At 40.0% G+C, this 14523-nt stretch overlaps 3 protein-coding genes across 5 annotated transcripts; 1 reads left to right on the forward strand and 2 right to left on the reverse strand.

Annotated features, from left to right (window-relative positions):
- The first annotated feature begins 213 nt into the window (after window positions 1–213).
- LOC132788432 (F-box only protein 25) lies at window positions 214–9368 on the forward strand. The gene is made up of 4 exons (XM_060795859.1): window positions 214–370; window positions 1257–1485; window positions 6911–7209; window positions 7272–9368. Exons 2-4 carry the CDS (start codon window positions 1379–1381, stop codon window positions 7928–7930), a joined length of 1065 nt encoding a protein of 354 aa, XP_060651842.1. The 5' UTR covers window positions 214–370; window positions 1257–1378; the 3' UTR covers window positions 7931–9368.
- A 28-nt stretch (window positions 9369–9396) lies between these two features.
- On the reverse strand, window positions 9397–12011 carry LOC132788431 (2-(3-amino-3-carboxypropyl)histidine synthase subunit 1). 2 transcript variants are annotated; one of them, XM_060795856.1, is made up of 3 exons: window positions 11913–12011; window positions 10436–11221; window positions 9397–10376 (listed from the first exon to the last, which is right to left on the reverse strand). In XM_060795856.1, the coding sequence occupies exons 2-3, from the start codon at window positions 11201–11203 to the stop codon at window positions 9777–9779; spliced, it is 1368 nt and encodes a 455-aa protein (XP_060651839.1). In that variant the 5' UTR covers window positions 11204–11221; window positions 11913–12011; the 3' UTR covers window positions 9397–9776. The 2 variants fall into 2 exon arrangements, with proteins under 2 accessions (XP_060651839.1, XP_060651840.1); XM_060795857.1 differs by lacking the exon at window positions 11913–12011 and adding an exon at window positions 11435–11842.
- A 144-nt stretch (window positions 12012–12155) lies between these two features.
- On the reverse strand, window positions 12156–14288 carry LOC132790963 (dynein axonemal intermediate chain 2). Of its 2 annotated transcripts, none has more exons than XM_060799730.1 (5): window positions 13140–14288; window positions 12906–13084; window positions 12604–12841; window positions 12312–12535; window positions 12156–12245 (listed from the first exon to the last, which is right to left on the reverse strand). In XM_060799730.1, the coding sequence occupies exons 1-5, from the start codon at window positions 14208–14210 to the stop codon at window positions 12227–12229; spliced, it is 1731 nt and encodes a 576-aa protein (XP_060655713.1). In that variant the 5' UTR covers window positions 14211–14288; the 3' UTR covers window positions 12156–12226. The 2 variants fall into 2 exon arrangements, with proteins under 2 accessions (XP_060655713.1, XP_060655711.1); XM_060799728.1 differs by having other exon boundaries at window positions 12159–12245; window positions 12316–12535.
- Between the last annotated feature and the right edge of the window lie 235 nt (window positions 14289–14523).

The raw sequence follows: 14523 nt of genomic DNA on the forward strand, positions 1-14523 counted from the left end.
TCGAATTCAGCTATCGATACGATATCAATTCAACATGTTGCCAACTATCATTTGTTGCTAAGCTCGCAGCTTTAGCTTTACTATGTGTTGCACAATGTTGCCAAGTGTGTGACTAGAGTTCATGGAATGTTTAGCAACATGTGCACAATGCCATGCAACATAGTGTCTGCCGTTTTTGGGGCTCGAGTGCAACGTTAAACGCGCCGAGTGAAGCAGTTCGTGGAGTTAGTGGAGCTGCGTGGTAGCATTGTTATTTGTGTTCCGCCGAATAATTTTACTAAGTGGGAGCTGGAATATTGCCTGCCTGCCACTGCTAAGCAAAATAGCAGCGTGGAAATCAATTCAAAACTAGACCAGCCAATTTTACAAAGTGCGTAATAAGAAACGAATATCGAATTCTAAACAGAATGTACATTACTCATTGTACTGAATAATAATTGCAAAGCAATTACAAATTCAGACATAAACATATTGAATGTACATAATCTATCATATATACTGTGTGTGAATAGATATTACTTAATTGAGGAAATGAAAGTAAAGCCCAGCTCAAATGTTGATATAAAAATTTGGTTGCGTGTTTTTAAATCCAAGCTGGAAAAAATGTATAACAAAAAAACAACAAAGCAACAACAAAAGCAAAACAAACGCGTAATTGCAGAAATCAGCTGTGTACCTACAGCACACATACACACACACACACGAGGCACGAGAAGAGACAGCACAACAAAACAACGCACGATTCGTGCTCCACTTGAACGCCAACAGTAAACTCTCGCCGTCTCTCCATCAACCTATGCTCGACTCATCAAAGTGACTGAACGAACAGCTGGTACTGCGCTCTCTTGCTCTCTCGTTTTGTTGACGTTGGGCACTCTCTCTCTGACTTTAGGCTTTTGTCTTTATTTGGTTCGTTTTTCATTTTGTTTTGATTCCGCAGCTCAACGAACTTGTCAACACTTCTATACTCTTTCTTGTGATAATTTCGATTACGAGTCGTGCAAAAAAGGGTGAAGCGCTAATAATTGATAAAAGTAATTAATTGCTAATTGTTGCGAGTTATTTTATATGTTCAATTATTGTTTTACACTGCACAATAACAAAAAAACAACAGTAGTTGGAGCAAAGAGTGTGGAGAGTGCGACTCGCCGATAAACTTGGAAAATGCGCAACAAATTTTTGTAGCAGCAGTGCTTGAAGAATTGCATAAAGTTTTGAAATTCACACAAGAAAAATTATATCTTTTACACTTGCAGCAGTCAAAACGCCGTCCACAATTAAGCAAACAACATAAAAAATAAACGAGTAATTAAATAATAATATTCGTAATACGTAATAAACCGTAATTAGTAACGCATCATATATACAAAAAGTACACATGGCGTTCATTTCGAAAGATTTTCGCTCACCTGGCGAGGCTTGGGTCAAGACCGAGGAGGGCTGGGAGCGCAAAAAGGTGCTCGAATGCGGTGGCAAACGCAAGCGGTGAGTCTTCATTTGTATTATTTATTTTTGTTTTTGTTGTTTTTGATATGACGGGAACAATAGATGGTGCTGATTAGCAATCAATTGATCGATGACAAAACAAAATTTGATGACAATTGATTTTGATTTTTATATTGCGTATTGCCCCATTGAAACAAAGGAAATTGTTAATGTTTGTATGTCAACTGTGCCATTTTCATAGATAATTTACATAAACTGTGCAACTCCTTCATTCAAAATTGGCGATAAGATAACCTAACCTAATTGACGAAAGAGAGGGCAAGGTTACCGGAAATGTTCCGTTTTGTTAAAAAAATGAAAACCTCAAGGTCCCAAGTGCTGCGACCCACTAAAATTGTTATCAGCCTTCGTCAGCATCACATTTGTGTACTTTATAAGAATAGTGTTAAATATTAACAAGCTTATTAATGTAATAGATAACAAAGCGTGGGCCACCAAGGCGAATGCCCTTCACCTTTTTTCTTCAAGCTTCAAAACTTAAACTAATGATTACACAAAACATCATTAAGGCAGCGCAATGCTAACAAAACACAACAAATGACGATGACGAAAGGGAAAATGTTGAAACGCTTTAGTATAATATAATCTCCATGAATGCGTTTGAGCGTTATAGTATTAACTTTAATTATTCGAAATGAATAGTTCAAACAACGAATAGTGTTATCTAGGGCATTATAATGTATTACTAGAGCTTTTATTTCAATCATATAAGATATACTAGCAAGTTTAGGAGGTTTGTCTTTTATGGCGTGTCTATATAATCATTAGAGTGATTCACTTGAAATGAGGGTGAAAGTGGCGACTTGCAAAAAGAGGTAGGGTGAATTACCTTGATAGGCGCTCCCATTTGATTGATTGCTAGTTGTTTAGGAAAAAATCTGTATGAAAGCAAAGAGCATGGAACTTTAAAAGAAACGCATTACGGTGACTATATATAGTAGATGCTTTCCCTTATATCTCAAGGGAATGGGACGAAGTAGTCGTGTAGTCGATCCACTTGAAAGTGTTCAAAGATTTACATGAGGCAGAGCCACTGAGCCCAGGAACAAAAAATAGACAGGCACACGGAAAAAGTCATCTTAAAGTGATTATTTTGACATGTCATAAAGAAGATTTTCCCGAGTGCAACAAGAGAAACTATTTTTGGCATTTGTCAGGCGGTCACGGTACGTACGCTGTTACTTATATGGCCGGAAAATGCGGAAGCTACAACAAATTTAAATTCCAAATTTAGATGCAGAAGTAGAATGTATTTGTACCCCCGAAAAGAAGTTCTATGTTACATTAAATATGCATTTGTGATATATTAGCTTTGGGGAACCTTCGTACTAGCTGAAGGACGAACTGAGGTTTAAACACCCATGCTAAATAACCTTGGCAACTTCCATTGCACACACATACACAGGCTGAGAGGCCACAACTCGGTCAAGTTTAGGCTAAAGTGCGTCTGTGTGCGTGAATATTTGGCAGCTTGGCATGACGTTAAAAGCTCAAGGTCTCGTCTCACTTTTATCAGCTCAACTTCCTAACTCAAATCGATTTTTAATCGACGTCATGCTTCGTGCAAGCAGCTTAATTAAGATATATAGTAAATTATATTGGAAGAAAGATTCTAGTAAAATGTTAATTTTTGATATGTTAATAAAATTTTAGTTGCATTATTTAATACTAGGAATCTTCTGAAACTTAAATCATTTCATTTATTTTTAATATTTGAGTGAGTTTGAACAAAAAACTCACGCAAAGCTTACAGCTTTCAATTGAGATTCTTAAAATATTTACATGTTCAGGAAATGTCGTTCAAGCACAACCTCAATTGTAAATTGCATAATGGAAATTATTACATATAATACATATGTAATTAGGAAATGCCACTTGATTTTTAGGTGGAAACCTCATAACTGTGTTAAGTGTTGTTTTCATTTGAAGTATTCCAATTAAAAATGCAATTGTCGAATTGCCGATTGCACGAAAAAAACATAATTAAAAATTCAAATAACCGAAAAAAATCAAATTGCATGAAAAAAACAAATCAGAGTGCATTACGTGGACGCGGACGTGGATGTGGAGTGTGGATTGTGAATATGGACCCACTTTCACTGCACTCACCACTGAACATTTGTTGGCCTTTTGAATCGACTCTCAGTTTCTTTATTTCTTTATACACTTTCAAAAGTCGGGTGCAGCCAATGGAAATGCGTTCAAATCCATTTCGTACACTAGACAACATGGTAAAGCGATGACAAGGCACAAATGAAACTCTTTTTTAAACTCGGCAAAAACAAATCTAAGCTCTCCATCTGCATTTTATCAGAATTAAGATATACATATCTAAGTTTCGTTCCAAAGCAATCTCACGAGTAATAGTTGTACATTATGCACAATCTATGATTTTGCTGGACAGTGTAGTGTGCGCATTAATCATTGCTATCTACAGCACTCGCTTTTTATAGTGCTTTTTTCTTTCTTTCGCTCGTTATAATAATTGACTTATTTGTTCCATGGTGTGGCACTATGAACCGCACTCTAATGGAACTTGCAAAACGTTGTCAGCTCTCGAAGAAACTCCCAAATATCGCTGGTCTATTTATAATGCCCATTGAGAGAGCGACAGCGACATGTGATAGCTTCCAACTTCCTACTAAAATTAGACTGTAGAAGAAGTCGACTCGACTTGACTCCACGCCGTTCCTCCACTAGACCGAATCACAATAATTTATGTCGGAAAGGTCTTAAAAATAGAGAAGCGAATTGCAGTCGCCTGATCCCCAGATCCCGGTGCCCGGTACCCAGTACCCAGTACCCAGCAGCAAGTACCAAGTTCCCAGCTGCCCGTTGCGATCCCATTGCATTTTGTCTAATTTGCCTGAAAGAAAGGTAAACGAACGCTTGATGATGACGTCGTTGACTGATTTATATATGAATCACGTGGTCGTCGGCCCCCTCCAACAATCACGCTACCTTGCTCTCTTTCTCTCTCTTTTTCTGTGTCTCCATCTCTATGCTTGGCTGGTTCAAATTTGGAGCTGGAATCGAGTCTGTTGACTGAGCAGCAAACAATTACAATTTCTTTGTTTCAGCTGCTATTATTATACTACAGTCAGGAGGTGGGGCCTTGAGAGCTTGCACTTTCTTCACTCGCTGCGCGCGAATTGTAAATCAGGTTTTTTTTTTTAAATAGAACTAGGGGTCATTTGGGAGACAGCTCTCTTTACGAAAAGGGTTTTATAGAGATCAATTGTTTTGCCATTGATTTAGACTTATTTAAGAATCGTTTTTATCTTTATCAAAGTTTTAATGTAAATTTGGTAAAATAATTTTGCTTTGTTATCGAAACGATCGTAATATTTAGTCGCTGCTATCCTGATCACAGAGAACTTTGAATAAATAGTCAGCATCAACATCCGATAGTTCCGTTTCCTTTTCCATTTCTAACATTTCCGACATATCATCATAGTGCGATGGGGCAAAATAATGCGCGTTGCATCTTCTTATGCAACGCATCCTTACACCGGCATCAAGAAAAGATTCCACGTTTCGCTTAAACTCATGTATCTTTCTATCTGAGCCTTCGAGGTGTATGTTGCAAGCGTCGAGGAGTTCATCAATTGAGACCGGTTGGTTCAATTTCCTAAGATACTTGGCCATTTGTTTAGTCGCTTCTTTCACGAATTCTCGGCAATTCATTATTAAAATGTTATTAAAATTACTGAACTTAATAATTTGGTAAAAGCAAATAAAATTAGTATGATGTTGACTAGAATAAATATGAAAACTTAAAACAAGTATGTTAACAAAAAACGTAAAGTTAACTAGATATTGAAATAAAAGTTAACTTTGCTCAATACAAGTACAAAAAAGTATCACAAGGGTAAAAAATGTAGACGGAACTTCAATTAAAAGTCAATTTCAGCAAACTTTGAATAAATTGCAACTCGCAGAGACAACTGACACACACAAACACACACACACACACAAACTCATTCACATAGACCTACTCGGAGAGCGAGAAATTGACCCAGTTTGGTCGAAAATTGAAATGCAGTCGCCGAAGGACATGTCCTCGTCCTGGTTGGCCAACAATTTCAGCCGCATTCTAAATATGGTCAAGGCATATCGACCTATTGGCCAGTCAACTGCAGCTAGTTAGCCCAATTAACTAACTTAGAGACAGCTCTTAGAATGCTCAAATGTAACTCGTGACTAAATTGAGAGTAAGCTCAAGATAATAAAATATGTTATTTGTAGTGTTTTCTAAAGTAAAGTAGGTCAGTTGAATTGCCAGTGCTTTCTTAGAACTAGAATGAGTAAATCTGAAGGTTGCTAAGAGACCTGTCTATAGAGATGATTCCTAAACATAGCTAAAACAAATAGTTGTGTAGTTAAAAAATATAAGAATTTTTTAAACATTAATGTTCAAATAACATTTTTGATAAATGAAACAATTCGTATAACTAATAATTCAACTTCAATTTAATGTTGATGTGCCATCAAACATTGGGAAATAACCCGTTCTGTATATTTTTTATACCCTAATTTATTGGCTAACATTTGATATACCCCACTGTCCAAGTTCATGAAAGCAGGGTATCGTAATCTGTTATTATTGCTTTGATAATAGTTGTCTCTTTTTTCAACTCGTGTAATTGCAGTTGTGCAAGTTGCAATGGGTACAAAAAAAATACAAATCTTGTAATTGAAGGAAACACGACAATCTTAGTCTCAGCATCACTTCAAATCCCCTCTATTCACTTCGTACCTGCCGTGTGAATCGCTTAATTTAATAAACGAGTCTCACACACATGCAACAGCTGCTGGAAAAACTCGACAAAGCTTCCGCCTCTTAAAAAGCGGTTGACGAATCTTTAAAATAAAGCAAATAAACAAAAAACAAACACGAAATAAAAATTTGAGAAAAAAAAACTTTAAAGTTGTTCAACTGGTAAAATTGTTGGCCAGTGGCAATGGTTGCTTTGTGGGAGGGGGAGAGAAGGTTGTTTGAGAGGCCAATTGCATTCACTTCCGAATTGTGGCTCAGGCCAATTATACCCTGCTAATACACTAAGAGTGGACACTTCCGACGGCTTAAAGTATTCGGTTATAATCTCGTTTCGCCTTTGGGATTAAATAGATTACAATCATTTTTTGTCATCAAAAGAATGATGAGCTCTTTGTTTCCTGAAATATCTTAAAATAGTTCAGACACAGAAAATGTTTAGGGGTAGTAAATGTTGTTGGAATAATATTGAAAATTGAAACCTACACTGAAAGGCAGTTTTAGTAACAGGTTTCCCTTAATTTTATTTTTAAATAATTTAGTCATTATTTATAATATTAAATATTATTATAATACCTCTTTCAATACCTGAAAGATTATTCATACATTTATTTCAATTTATTGCAGTCATAGCTCTGAGGGCAGCATCTCAGACCTGGGCATCAGTGGCGAGGGAGAGAACGACGAGGTGGGATGCATGCCACCGCATTATCACATCACGATACGCTGCACACGAGAAATTGCAGGTTTCAATGGGTTAACCGAGGCAGTGAAGCGTCTTGACTTTCGTCGCTCGGTGCGTGATCGCAAGCGCTTCCATTACATCTGTGCGTTCCTGCTGCTCGTCTCCAACAAGGGCATTGCCAGTCTGCCAGGCAGTGCACAGCGTCAGTTGCTCCAAATGGTGGAGGAGGTGGCCTCACATGGTGAGTAACCAAGGGGGAACTCTATGCTGTAATTATAATTAATCGTTTTCCCCTATCGACAGTCAATGACAGCCAGCAGCATCCGAATGTGCTGCGTGGATTGGCATTGAAGCTGGAGCACATTGTCAACCAGGAGAACCAAAAGTGCTGGGGCAAGCCGCTGGGCAGCACCTATCTGTGGCAGGAGCATGTGGCCCGGATTAAGCGCATTCAACGTGTCGCCAGTCAGATTGAAATCCGCGAGCCCGATCCAAAGGCAACGCCTAAGCTGCACGAGCTGCCCGAGGAGTGTGTGCGCGAGATCATTTTGTGCATTGCCGATCATCGGGATCTGGAGTCGGCTGCCGAGGCCTGGGAGACAATGGCCAAGCTGGTGTCGGAGCAACGCATCTGGCGCGAGCTGACACGCTTCCACTTCAATCAGCGACAGATCAACACCATCCTCGACCTGGACAAGATCAAGCAGATGGGCGAGACCAAAGACTGGAAACAGATCTATCATCAGCTGCGACGGACCTACGGCGTCAACGATGACTATCAGTTCGCCGAGGTGCTGGCCCTGTGCCGCTCCTGCTGCTGCCTCTTCTGGCCCTCCGATGGCCATCCGTGCATTGTCGATCAGAGTCCCGACTACAAGCAACGTGTCGAGGAGGCTGGCGGCCAATTGGCGCTGGCTCAGCCTGTTCCGCCGGCACAGTTCTTGAAGTACTTCTCATTGTAAGATGCCAGCAGACTAAAAATGGAAACCAAAACTTGACCAATGCGGCGGGGGGCAGCTTAGTAGGGGGGAGAGAGAGCAAAGAGATATATTCATATTTTTAGACAGACCGCGAGGGAGGCGAGGGAAATATGAGAATTTTATTGTGTATGTTAAAGTTTTAAAGCAAAGAGACAAAGCGGGAGGAGGGAATGATGAGTGGAGTTCTTTGGTTGAGCAGAAAGCAAAGTGATAAAGTTTTAACGACACTACTTACATTATTTTATTTAACTCTTAAGGGAGCTCAACTGTTACGCTGAGTTCGCATAGTTTATTGTTAGGATTCAGATCCGCCGAATGGCTTGATTAGATCTTTAAATCTGTGTGTAGACGCTATATGTATACTCTTGACTTGTTTTCGAGCCTCTTGTTTTATTGAACCGGATATTCAAATTATCACGTTGAATTTCGAATTGAAGCGAGTATCGTACATCACATTGGTTGTGATTCCAGATCATTTGTCCCCAGATGTATTTTTGAGATATGCAAAACGAACTGCCACAACAGAGAATAATAAACAAGAACAACAACAAAAACAAAGACAAGGTAAACAAAATCAATAAAAACTAATTTTACTATTTTCGAGAATCGTTCAAGAGAATTCAATTTGTTCTATATAAGAATTATGAATTTTAAACGTATCTTTTTAGGACTTAAGTGTAGTTATTTTATGATCAGCTGCTTTTGGTGCTACATTCGAAGATAAGTTACCCAGTTACCAATTACCGATTACCAGTTACCAATTTGCCCAGAATGTTACCAAAAAACTAAAAAGAAACTGAAGCTCTATTTACAATCTCCACAAAAAAGAAACCTTTAAAGTAATTATGATACAGAAATCATGTGATGTTGCAGGAAGCAAAGCTAGAAACGAATACACCTACCTAAATACATAAATATAAACAAAATAAAACATAACAAATCTGAAATACAAATGAAATACAGAATAAATAAAATCAATGTATGTACTATATCAGAATCAAATACAAATACGTGTCCCAATATTAACATTAAGTGCATACGGATCCAAGCCTAAAATAATCAAATAAATATATATATATAGTATATATATACATATACATACGTGTAATGTTAAGATTCTGTAAAAGTTAAGCGGGTAAACAACTACGAAGATATAACGACTATGTTTTCCATATGTAGACGTTTTCAATCTAATGCTTAAAGGGACTTTCTCAAGTCCTTAGATCAGTTAAACATCTATGTATGTAAAGTCTAACAAATCTGATTTATATACCCAAGCAAAACATAATAATATCGTGCGCAGAATGCACTTAGTTTTGCTTTAAACTATATGACCTTATACGTGATCGTATTTGTGCGTACATTTTTATGTTTGAAATAAACTCTTAAACTATTTATGAGGCAACTCGAAAAGTGTTTGATGTCTGTAAGGAAGTAAGGGGAAAATATTTTACATTAAACAATTTTTATTGACTTTTACAATTTAGTGTTTATTAAACAATTGCATTGCATTCGTGCATGCAATTAAAGCCTTAACAATTTTATGTATATCTTACTTTTAGGGTGTTGTAGTTGTAGTTGTCTCGTTCGTTGTGCATATAGAAATTGTAAAATAATTGGAAATGAGATGAACACAAATTGTTGTTAACTAAATTATAGAGATACTAGCTTAGAAATCAAATTTGTACTAACTTAAATTAGTAGATAAATTACATTTGGGCTGGGCGGGCACATAAACTAAATCACTTCTTAGTTACTTCAACAGTAAGTCGCGCTTGAGAGTTATAGTTGTAGGAACACGACGTGTCATCTGTTTCCCTTCTTATCCTTATCCCTTTTTGAAATCCAATAGGTCTGCCAATGCCGCCGCCTTGCCAGTATCATCTTTCTCTAGCTCGGCACGTGTGCAGCGGCCACAGCAGTCGGCAGATGGACGATTCTCGCACTCGCCGAGCGCTGGTGGCTTAAAGTTGGGCGTCCAAGGGCCCAGACTACCGCTGGCATAAAAGTCCATGGGATATGCGTTATTGCGAGGCGATGCGTTGTCAGGTGTCCATTCAATGTCACCGAGGACCACGGACAATTCATAGGGATTCAGCAACGGCTTCTCAAAAGCTGATCCCCAGTCAATGGACAGACGCGGGCAGGCAATCTGCACAAAGGCATCAATGTCGGCGAACAGCGCGAGTTTCTGCGGAAAGATCTCCGACAGCAGTATGGTGGTCGTCTCAATGCCCTTAGCGTGCAGTCGCTTCTCCAAGAAGCGATGCACACGCGAACTACCCTGCCTGCCCAGAGTGCCCAATATGATGGCAATGCGTTTGGCCTGCTTGGCTTGCTTCACGGCCGAATGACGCAGTCCCTGCATGGCGCCGTGATCGTAATGTTCTACGGTGAACTTCTTCTCATACGGATCGTATTTGTAAGCCTGTAATTAAGAAAAACCCTTTAGATTTTATACAGTTTCGTTTACAGAAATTCAAATACCTTTAGCAGCGGGTTGGCAATCATCGCAGACTCCAGGTGGAAGCGTCCGTCACCCAGGTAGATAATCATTTGTGTTGTCTCCGGCAGCTGTGGTGAAGTGCAACCCAATATTTCCCCTGGGCTGAGAGGTTTGGCCTGTGGCACCAGCACATCATAACCGGCTGCCTTTAACTCGGCGGAAGCTGCCTGCAGTGTTGTGACAAACTGTATCGTGCTGACCAGGGCAATTTGTCCGACATCGGGCTTAAAGTTCAGCTTAACAGAGTCCAGGAAATGCAATGGATCAATTTTGATGTCCACAAATATGTAGAGCACCTTAATGCCGCAGGTCTGATCGACGGGAATGAGACAACTGTGGCCATAGTGCACCAACAGTTCGGCACCCAAAGCTTGTGCTGTGTAATCATCGACACAGCAGGCTCCATATGTGACATCGCCCATGATGACGGTGTCGGCGCTGGTGAAGCGTTCAATAATATCACTGATGACCATGGCGTACATCAACAGACCCTCTGGCAGCTGCAGCGCCACACGTTTTGCCTTCGTCTCACGGATGCGCCAAATGGTCTTGTGTAGTTCAAAGTTGTAGTTCGAGGGCAGGCGATCGATGGCGCGTTGCAGGAGCGGATCATCGAGGAGCTCCTGGGGTATGCGATTGATGCGCGCCTTGGGCTTGAACACCTTCTTGGGCTTGGCACGAATAACAACCACTTCATTGTTGTTGTTGCTGCTGTCGAGCTGTTCGCTGGGTTGGACAATGTCCAACATTTTGAGGGCTGTCGGTAGCTGTAAACAATAACAGAAATGACCTTGTTGATTAGTCAAGTAAATGCGAAATTAACGCAGTCAATGGCCTACGTGACTTTTGCAGACAAGCAAAGTTTCTCTCAAATTTGTTCGCGGGATTTAAATGGAACGGGGCAGAGACAATGAATGCAGCCCAAACAACAAAGAAACAATTAATTTTCGAAAAATGAATCAGAACCGTGGTCTCCTCACCTTCACTTTAGAATTACTCGTCAAGGTTTTCTGTGCACTTTTCAAATCACAAATCAATTTCCTAGACGTTCACTTTGTTATTCTATAGTAGTTTGTATTTGTATTTGTTAAACTGTTGCTGATTATTTAATGGGAACACGTGTGTTGATTAGAAGACACTTGTCTAACGAATGCTGCGTTTAACGAAAATCAGTTAAGATTTTTGAATACTGTTTGCTGCTCGGGGGTTGCTGTTGCACTAAAATATATGTTGGTCACTGAACTTTTGAAGCAGCTGTTGTTGCGCCATTGATAACTGTCTCTGAGTCACGTAGGCCAAAATGCAGGCAGCAGCCCATCAACGTGCAACATCAAACGTTTCTCGCATTACGCGCGCAGTTTAAACATTTCCTTGATTTACTCTTGCGCTGACACACTCATTACTTCCTTTATTGTTGACAAACAGCTATTGTTGTTTTTATATACTAAATGCACTTACATTTGTTTTGAAACTTGCTTAAAAGGTAAAACACAGTCAATATACACGCACGCTACGTTCTCTTCGATGATTCAATGGTGAATGATGTATTCACAATCGATTTAGTGCCTGTCTTGCGTAGTTATCGCTTGACCACCACAATGTATCGTTCACTTGTAAAACAGTGCTGGCAAACATTCAAATATGTCGTTATACAAAAAAAACGCAATTTTGTAACGTTTAAGTTTTGTTTAATTTCACTACAAGGAACGTTACAATTAAAAAGTGCACAGCAATTGATCATCTACAGTTTTGAGCTTTCCGCCTCCGACACATCAACCTCCTCCACATCCTCTGCAATGGAAAAATAATAAATTTAGCACATCATGAACAGCAAAAGAACAAAAAGTAACCGTTCACCTACGCTTGCCTCCGGGCAGACGTCTCAAACGTTCCTGTTCCACAGCGGCAAAGTATTCCGTGGCTGCTTGTTCACAGGCACTGGCAAAAGGCGCCATGTTGACTTTTCCATTCACCATGGTCATGTCGGCTTGTTCCTGTCCATGATTTGCCTTAATTTTCAGCTTGCTTTCCCTGGACTTGGCTTCCAAGATCTTCTCACGTCGGTTTTCACGCTCAAACATCTAAATGGAAAATGAGTTTTTATTTTGGGAAACTTCTTTTCACAAGTCAAGCCAAGATTGCAACTTACCGCCGTGAGTAGCGGCTTATCATTCTTAGATGACATGACCATGTTGTCGGAAACTTCAATCAGGAATGTGGCGCCCAGTTTGCTGCCACAGCTAACGAACTTACCGTTCTCATTGGTCCTCACACAATAGAGCGGCTCATCGCAGACTTTTACTGTGAGTACCGGCTCATTCTGCTGCTGTAGCAGATCCCAAGTGTCTAGCACTCCGTCCATGCGGGTGATGAAGAACTGCGATACCCTGTAAACAGATAAGCAAGTCTAGTTTACTTATGTTTTAATTGAAGTGCGTTTATATCTTGTACTTGGTATAGCTCCAGGCACCATCTGTCAGCATGGAAGAACTACTCTTAGTCCAGATAATCGAACTCTCTCGGCAATCCTCAGACCAAATGCGAGCACACCAATCGCCAACAGTGAGAAAGTTCTTCACAAACGCCGGATTGCGTGTGATGGCATAAACGGGTCCCAAATGGCACATCATCTATGGGAATATCATCAAATATTTCATCAAATGCTATAATACAGCGATAACTTACGCGTATTTGTATCTTCTCGGTTGGCGTTTTGCCTTTGCGATTGCAGGAGAAGAGCATTCCCATCTCTGTACCTGCCATGAATCTAGTAGGAATAGTTGTTTCGTATTCCAACACCGAGATGCCATAGGAACGCGAAAGATCCTGCTCATCACTCTTTACGGGATCCATGAGCAATCGATCCAATGGTTCACTCAGCTTGCGTGTATCCCACCAAAGCACCTGGCCATCGGAGCCACCTGAGAAAAACTCGGTGCCGCTTTTCGAGTTGTTCCACAGCACCGAATTGACGGGATCTCGATGACAGACCTCACGTTCACTGATCATCACCGGATGCTTGCCATGGCGCGTGTCCCAGGCAGCCACCTGACCATTATACATGCCGCTGACCAGACTCGTTGGATCCTTTTGATTGTATTCGAGACAAACGCATGGCACCTTTGGCTCAAGTGTTAGGAACGGCTCGTTGGGATTCTCCACTTCCCATATGTACGAGTTGCAACGCTGTCCCGTCTTATCGCCCTGAAACTTCATGTCACAATGGCTGACCGCCATTTTGATGCCACCATCCGGTGACCAGGATAGATGCTTCACCGGAACCTTGACAGGATTGGGATCACGGTAGACGTTGACAGTGCGCGATTTGCATGGTTCAGGTAATGGTGCTGGATCCATATTCTCAAAGTAATTTTCATAGATGTTGACTGCATTGTTCTGATGTATGTAGTGTTCCATGGGCTTTGTTAGATTCATCACTTGCGTTATGTAATTCTCATCTTTTTCGATTTTACGCTTGTAGCGCACCGTCTGCTCCGGATCATGCATATTGATGTCCTTTGGCCAGCCGCCCTCATTGTGCGTAATGCCTGTGCTCTTGTATGTGGCACGTTCGGTATTTGCCACACTAAGCGATGTCTGGCCAGCATATTGTGTAACGCGGTCCACGGGATTCTTTAGAATGTAGCTCTTGACCAACTCAGGGTTGGAGTTTTCGCTGAATATCACCTCATCCTTATCCTCGAAATGAACACGTGTCCCAAATGTGCGACGCTCCTTTTTAAATATGTATTCCATATTTATGCAGTTGAATATATTTTAATTTTATGTTGAGTTACTCGTCGAAAAAATTGGTTAGGATAAACATGCGGAAGGACTTTCTCTGACTCCTTGGCAACCGGAAAATGCTTTATCAATATTTTCTGGGGTTGTCTAGACTCTTGTTAGTTGATTTACAAATACCCTTTTTAACTATGAATAGTTTTGTATTTGAAAAGTGGTAAACTTATAACAAATACTGTTTCAACAAATATATTATATAAAATTATATACATAAGATATATGTTAAAAAAAAAGGAAATATACATTTGTATTAAGAATTGATTGATTT

This window comes from Drosophila nasuta, chromosome 3 (assembly GCF_023558535.2).
Source record: "Drosophila nasuta strain 15112-1781.00 chromosome 3, ASM2355853v1, whole genome shotgun sequence".
NCBI classification, from domain to species: Eukaryota; Metazoa; Arthropoda; class Insecta; order Diptera; family Drosophilidae; genus Drosophila; species Drosophila nasuta.

Bases quoted from the DNA above. Each gene is read 5' to 3' on its own strand.
- LOC132788431 (XM_060795856.1), bottom strand. From the start codon at position 11,203: ATGTTGGACATTGTCCAACCCAGCGAACAGCTCGACAGCAGCAACAAC. The intron at 10,377-10,435 runs GTATTTGAATTT...TCTTAATTACAG, and splicing joins TTGCCAACCCGCTGCTAAAG to GCTTACAAATACGATCCGTA.
- LOC132790963 (XM_060799728.1), bottom strand. From the start codon at position 14,210: ATGGAATACATATTTAAAAAGGAGCGTCGCACATTTGGGACACGTGTT. The intron at 12,842-12,905 runs GTACAAGATATA...ATCTGTTTACAG, and splicing joins GGTGCCTGGAGCTATACCAA to GGTATCGCAGTTCTTCATCA. The intron at 12,246-12,315 runs GTAGGTGAACGG...TTTCCATTGCAG, and splicing joins ACGTCTGCCCGGAGGCAAGC to AGGATGTGGAGGAGGTTGAT.
- LOC132788432 (XM_060795859.1), top strand. From the start codon at position 1,379: ATGGCGTTCATTTCGAAAGATTTTCGCTCACCTGGCGAGGCTTGGGTC. The intron at 1,486-6,910 runs GTGAGTCTTCAT...AATTTATTGCAG, and splicing joins TGCGGTGGCAAACGCAAGCG to TCATAGCTCTGAGGGCAGCA. The intron at 7,210-7,271 runs GTGAGTAACCAA...CCCTATCGACAG, and splicing joins GGAGGAGGTGGCCTCACATG to TCAATGACAGCCAGCAGCAT.